The sequence below is a fragment of the Mandrillus leucophaeus genome, unplaced genomic scaffold, assembly GCF_000951045.1.
Source record: "Mandrillus leucophaeus isolate KB7577 unplaced genomic scaffold, Mleu.le_1.0 Scaffold737, whole genome shotgun sequence".
Taxonomy (NCBI): Eukaryota; Metazoa; Chordata; class Mammalia; order Primates; family Cercopithecidae; genus Mandrillus; species Mandrillus leucophaeus.
The window spans coordinates 603,347-610,183 of NW_012107997.1; the positions used below are offsets into that span (position 1 = coordinate 603,347).

Consider the following 6,837-nt stretch of genomic DNA (forward strand, 5'->3'; position numbering starts at 1 on the left):
TCGGCGCCCGCGCCCTGCCCAAGACTACAACTCCCGAGCCCCCGCGCCCATGTCACGGGGGAAACGTGGGCGGTGTCCCAACTTCGGAGGATCTGGGTGCGGAGGGCTGTGGCGTTAAGACCGCTCTAAAACCGAGATGCCTAGAGGTTTGGTTTAACCGGTTCCTGCGGGGGAAGCGCCAGCAGTTGGGGACCTCGGGGCAGCCTGCATTCCAGCTCTACCTGGGATTGTCGCCGTGCACATGGCTGGAGGAGCGTCTCTCCGCCGCTGCGCATATTTTGCAGCCTGCACCGGCCAACGGTGAGTCCTCTAGGAAGCTTTCTCAACTCGGCGCGCCATGCCTGCCTCTGGCCAGGGCTGCGGCGGGTCCAAAGAAGCAGACACAAAGCCTTGGCTGTTTCTTAAGAAATCCAAGCGCCTGGGATTTGGCTTATGGTTCCTGTGGCTCAGCAAACTCCGGAGGAGGGCTGCTTTCATTAGATACTTTTTGCTTTCCTGCGTGCAAGTACACAGCGTACTAGCCAGAAATCAGTGCCCAAGACGTGTTTCCCGACTGATCAACACGTATTTGAAATAAGACGGCAGAGACCAGAGGACATCCACACATGTAGGTGTCAGTGTAGAGTAGGTAAGGATTAACATGGCCAGTGTTGGTAAGCAAAGAGGGGAAGGTGAGAGACCCGGAGGATTCTGGGAAAAGGAAACAGGATAGTGTGGGAAAAATTACTGACCAGCTTCCCCAAAAACTTACAGGCTATGATTGCATTCCTGGCTGTTTCTTAAATTATTGCAAGGGTGGAAATACTTTCACATATCAGAATTGTACCTGGCATTCTGTCTCGAAGGCGGTCCCAGCATCTGTTGGAGCCCTTGTGAGATGACACTTGGGCAGATCATCACCTGAATGGTGCACGGGCTCAGGCTGCCAGGTGTGGGGAGCTGAAGTTTGGCAACACTGATGAGGCAAAAGCTATGTGCAACAACGGGACCCTGTGCTTTAGAAAGGTAGAGCAGAATAAACCGCACAATGACTTGAAGAGGGATAAACCTTCTTGGACCCAGTGGAAAGTAGAAATGAAAGCAGAAAACCTGTTGGAGAGCCCTTTTTCTTTTGAGACGGAGTTTCACTTGTTGCCCAGGCTGGAATGCAATGGCGCAATCTCGGCTCACTGCTACCTCTGCCTCCTGGGTTCAAGTGATTCCTGTGCCTCAGCCTCCAGAGTAGCTGGGATTACAGGTGCCTGCCACCACGCCTGGCTAATAGTTTTGTATTTTTAGTAGAGACGGGGTTTCACTATGTTGGCCAGGCTGGTCTCGAACTCCTGACCTCAGGTGATCTGCTCGCTTGGCCTCTCAAAGTGCTGGGATTACAGATGTGAACAACCGTGCCCAGCAGGAGAGCCCCTTCCTTAATCACATCAGGACAAGTAGTTAAAACAGGGCTAAGAAGTATGGCTGTGTAGTGATCACTGTACAAGCACACCTGGCTGAATGAACCAGTGGGGGATAAAATCCAGGCTACCTGCCGCTGGCTATGCTTTGTGCCTCAGGACCAAGGTGTGCTTCCTTGCTAATTGACAGGAACCATCTTCCTGCCCAACTGCATTCCCATTGACTAGGCACCTTATCTGCCCAATGGGGCTGTGAACCCTAATTGGAAGCTTTCCAATTCTTAACACTGTATCTTCTTGAGCTGGGTTTGAGTCCCTATCCAATCAAGATGAAGTCCTGAGAGGACTATTCAAGTTCTAACATGACGTGGGGGCAAGGCATAGTACTCCAGATCCGGGACATGAGGCAGCTTTTGGCTTAATATGACAATCTAATAGTTCCTAAAATAGAATTATCCCAGGATAGAGCTCCGTATGACAGAAGGGCTCTTCATAGGTAGTTGGTAGGGGGAATTGTGTATCATGTACGAAGTAGGACCAGATGTCTATAAAAAGGCCTTCCAACTCTAATGCTACATGAGTCTGTCTAGTTGTTATGTTCCAACAGGGACAGCTCTTAAAATAGTGTGGCAAAGCAAGAGATGAGATTTCCAGTGCTGACTTGGTGGTGGAATGACTTTAGGGCAGGTATTTAACCTCCACTTCCCTGTGTACACAAGTGATTTCACAACTCTTAGGAAAAACAGTGCTGTAAAAATAGTAAGTTTATTTGTTGAAAAAAAATACTGCATTTGAAAAGTACCTTCCTTCTGGGATTTTCAAATAATTTGCACTACATTTTATTCATCTACACATTGGAAATTAGTAAACTGGTGAACATATAGCTTTTTATACATTTAACACAACCAGTGCAAATTCTCCTGGCTCTGAGAAGGCAGAGAAGCCCTTTACTCAGAAGGTCTTCAATTCTAGCATACTCCAACTCCTAGGGAAATTGCGGGTGGGTGCCTATGGCTGTATGACCATCTGATTCCTCATGGACAGGACAGGAATTCAGCAAGGGAGCTTAAAATATTTTAATTGTCAACATTCCATGGTGACTCTCCCCAAAAATCTAGTGGTAGGAAAGTAATCTGTACTTATTCCTCTTTGTGCACACAAAGGCTTCATTTAAATTTGTGAGCCTGTTGGGGATCCATTACCTAGCCATTCAGAGATCCTGTCAAATGCACAGCAGATTGGATACTCCCCATCCCAAAGGGGTTCCTCTCACCTGGATGGGGCCAATCTCTAGTTGACAGTGACCCTCAGAGTGCATCATGGAGATGGAATGTCCCTTCCAGAGAGACTTTTACACAGGGAAAAGCATTTGTTGGCTGGGGTCCAACTCTCATTTGGTACAAAAAGCTTTACATTCTTTTCCCGTCTTACATTACATTCTTCAAAGACTTCCGTGCTTGCCAGCTGGATACAACTCAAGCTCTAGTGTTTACTCTTGCACAGCCCAAAACCCTTGCAAACCCAGCTTCCTTCTATCAGTGACATCACACATTGTGGCCCAGGAACCACAAAACCTAAAATACAGGCTTAAATTCAGTGAGTGAAGAACATACGCCTATCAGATTGTGTGGTTTTTTTTTTTTTTTTTAAAGACAGCCAATTACATTGTATCTAGTCAAAGGAGCGGATTCTAAAGCAGCCTGCTGGGAAGTTCCACTTAGTCTCATCGGACACTGTTCTTTGGGACATCTGTGGGAAATGTTCTGGAACTTGTTCCTTCATGGGAAACACTAATTTTTGAAAGAAGTAGATATCTGGAGGCAGGTCTGGTGAATAAGCTGGATAGCACTGCCTTGGACTCCAGCTGAGGGGTGGCAGTAAGCAATGAGGATGGGCTATAAGGCTGTTAACTGGCTAAGGGCCATCCTTGGGCAGGCATTTCAGACACACCTGGAGAAAGGGCAGTAGCATCTCCGATAGGCCAGCTCTGAAGGAAGCTTAGTGCTTAATACAGTCACACTGCATAAATTAGCTTACAGTGCTCTCTTGGGTGGAAAATATTAATAGTGTATATGCACTTGATAAGCAAAATTCCTCAAGAAAAAAAGTTTAATAGCAAGGAATTTCCATCAGTCCCCTACATGAGAGGGGTCTTTGTGAGGATTACCACAACAAACACTTAAAAGGATACAATAGGTATTTATTAAATGCTGCCTTGCCTTTTACCTCTTCCTTTTTTTTTTTTTGAGACGGAGTCTCGCTTTGCTGCCCAGGCTGAAGCGCAGTGGTGTGATCTCGGCTCACTGCAACCTCCGCCTTCCAGGTTCAGGCGATTCTCTTGCCTCGGCCTCCCGAGTAGCTGGGATGGACTATAGGCACATGTCACCATGCCTGGCTAATTTTTTGTACTTTTAGTAGAGACGGGGTTTCTCTGTGTTAGCCAGGATGGTCTGGATCTCCTGATTTCATGATCCGCCCACCTCGGCCTCCCTACCTCTTCCTTTACTTAACAAGAATGGGGTCTAAATTTTCAGGTGCCAAATCCCCAAACTCCTAGCCTTCTGAATTGTGTAATAAAACCAGGAAACAGGTGATCCAGCTGAGAAGACAGACCTCAAAAGTATTTCCAGACTAAAAAGCCAAAGACTTCTAGTGAAATCCTATGTTCTAAGTCATCAGATCAGTTTAAGGACTGGAAGACTAGAATGACTGACTGGTTCTCTGACCAGGAAGAACAGGGTGGAGTTTGGGAGAGCCTCCTTGACCCAGGAGACTTTGGAGGGTAGTTAACATTAGAAGTCAAAAGGCACTTCTAGCCCAGTTGCCTAAGTAGAGGAAAACGCCTTTCTGCTTTAAAAGGAGAACTGAGCCCAGGATTGGCAAGTTTAAGGCACTTAACCTTGACCAGTTCTGTAGGTCTGGAGCATTCTGGTCCCTGGCTGCTTTCACTACCAGGCCCTTCTCACTTATCCACCTGACTTACTGCCCCAGCATTCCTTTGGCATTGCGAGCTGTGACTTGCCACATTTTAATGACATGATTGAAGTAGCTACCTTGCAGGATAGATTTTCTGGGGTATAGGGAACAAACCAACAGTGCCATCAGGTGTCTTAACACCCGGATGTGGAGAAACCCCTGGAGCAAGGGGCTATGGTTTCAGGAAATCTCAGTTCTCAAAGGCTTAAAGCCACATTTCAGGGCACTGAGGTTAGGCTGATATGCTGGAAAACAAGCGCCTTGGAACTTCCGTACTGGAGAGGGAGGATGTCTTGTGGAATTCAGACGTAAGCCTAACCCTGCATTAGAAAAAATGTTCACCGGATGAGAGCAGTGGTATTCCTGGGGATCTTTATGCTAAGGATCTGAGTTATATACTCCTGGGAGGTAGGAAAGAAGGTCTCATTTCATTCCCTCTGGCGTGTTGTCAATCAGGCAATTATTGCTAATATTGACTTTCCCTTTGTAGGTATGTTCAGAACTGTTAAGTCACAACTTGAGAGTGAGTTCCCACTTGTTTTGGTAATTCCCTTTTAGTCTGAGCAGAGGACAGTCTGTTCACAGCTAGGAATGAAGCTGAAAGTTGGAATTCTGTAGCCCTGGCCAAGGCAGGTTTTGCTGTAAGAAATCTTTGCAGTTTAGCACCAACATCTTCCTGGGTTTGCTATCTAGACAGTGCAAAGCAGTGGAACATGCGAGAAACGAAAAAGCCATGGAAAGGGAGGGAGACATGCTTGCAAATAGGCCTCAAAAATGGAGGTCTCCCACTTTATTGGTATCAGAATTACTTGCAGAGTTTTTTAGAAGGATAGATCCCTAGACCTCCCCACCTCCAAAGTCCTGAGCAGCTGGAGGACACAGTCACGTTGGAGGGGGAGGAGAACTGATGGATTCTACCTGAGGCAAAAAGATGAGGGAAAGGAACAAAGAAAAAGGGCTGAAAAAAGGTCTATGAGTACATGGGTGGAAATGAGCAAAAGCACAGAAGAACCATAAAATAACAAACATGGTTCATGGAGCTGAGTGGAACAGCAGCAGCCAGGCATATGACCTCGGTGAGAAAGCACCATGTTAGCACAAGGCTTCATAAATTCTGGTTCTCCCTGGAGTCTCTGCTTCTAGAACACCACATTAGCCACACAAAATTCTCAAAAAAAAAAAAAAATTCCAGAATATCAGGCTGGGTAAATGGGTCAACATACAAGAAAGAATGACTGCAAGGCAGGCCAGGTGTAGTCCTGCAACACCCTATGGATGCAGCAGCTCTGGGGGTCTCAAGATCAGACAAACTGGTCCTGGTACCCCCACACTAAATTTCCTGGGCAGAATTCTTCCGAGTGCAGTGAATCCAGCCTGGAGAGAACGCCTTCAACATGCTCAGTGTCGGCTCTGGCGCTTTGCAATCTCCTCCTGGATACGCAACTTGAGGGCTTCTCGCATGGGTGGATCCAGAGGCGTGTGTGCCGACACCTCCTCACTCACCTTTCCTGGGTCATCGCCCTACATGGAGGAAGAGTCAGGAGGCTCAGGGCCTGGCTTCTTCCAGAAAGGTGACCTGCCCTGTCCCTAAACACTCTCACAGAACTCCGTTTAGCTCAAGGCTTTTTGCCAGCACCTGTCATTTCCCAGGTGTCCCCTGTAATAGTGACTCTCCACTGGGGGCCAAGAGCCCTCCGTGTTCCCCTACTGAGAATCACTGTGAGATGGGAGTGAGTTGTGTTCAAAAGCACTGCCCGCCAGGCCTAGGCTCACACATGGAGCAGACACTTCCCACTGGGGGTCCTGAGGAAAACAGCGCTCAGGGTCTGACAGTGATTACTACCATGGCCCAGGACCTTCAGGCTGCAGCTGCTTCCACCAGGCGTACCTGATACACGATAACTGATGTGACCTCTCCACTGTCTGCCTCGTATTCTAAGCAGAAGAGCTGATGGCCAGAAGGCTCCAGCTCAGAGCCTCCACTACTGCTGCTTTCACCGGACTCCTCATAGTCTGGGTTGCGTGGGTGGGCAGAGACATCTGGAAGGATGAACCACAGTAAGAAAGAAGAGGGGGATGCTGCTGAAGGCCCTGCCCATAGAGATGCTGCAGGAAAATATACGGTTAAGAAAGCCCCAGTCTTCTTTTTTTGAGATGAAGTCTCACTCTGTCACCCAGGCTAGAGTGCAGTGGTGCGATCTTGGCCCACTGCAATCTCCGCTCCGGGGTTCAAGCATTTCTCTTGACTCAGCCTCCCCAGTGGCTAGGGTTACAGGCAAGTGCTGCCACGTCCAGCTAATTTTTGTATTTTTAGTAGAGATGGGGTTTCACCATGTTGGCCAGGCTGGTCTCGAACTCCTGACCTCAGGTGATCCGCCCACCTTGGCCTCCCAAAGTGCTGGGATTACAGGTGTGCGCCACTGCGCCCAGCTGCCCCAATCTTCTTATGGGTCTAGTGTAAGTGGGTTTT

At 48.0% G+C, this 6,837-nt stretch overlaps 1 protein-coding gene across 1 annotated transcript in view; it reads right to left on the minus strand.

Moving 5' to 3' along the window:
* Positions 1–3,482: 3,482 nt before the first annotated feature.
* Positions 3,483–6,837, minus strand: part of LOC105528856 (chromosome unknown open reading frame, human C2orf68) — a 5,513-nt gene continuing 2,158 nt past the window's right edge. Inside the window, exons 3-4 of the mRNA XM_011965809.1 lie at positions 6,256–6,407; positions 3,483–5,888 (exon numbers count right to left, since the gene is read on the minus strand). Of these exons, the coding sequence (XP_011821199.1) occupies positions 5,766–5,888; positions 6,256–6,407 (275 nt within the window). The 3' untranslated portion in view covers positions 3,483–5,765. The remainder of the gene's footprint in view (positions 5,889–6,255; positions 6,408–6,837) is intronic.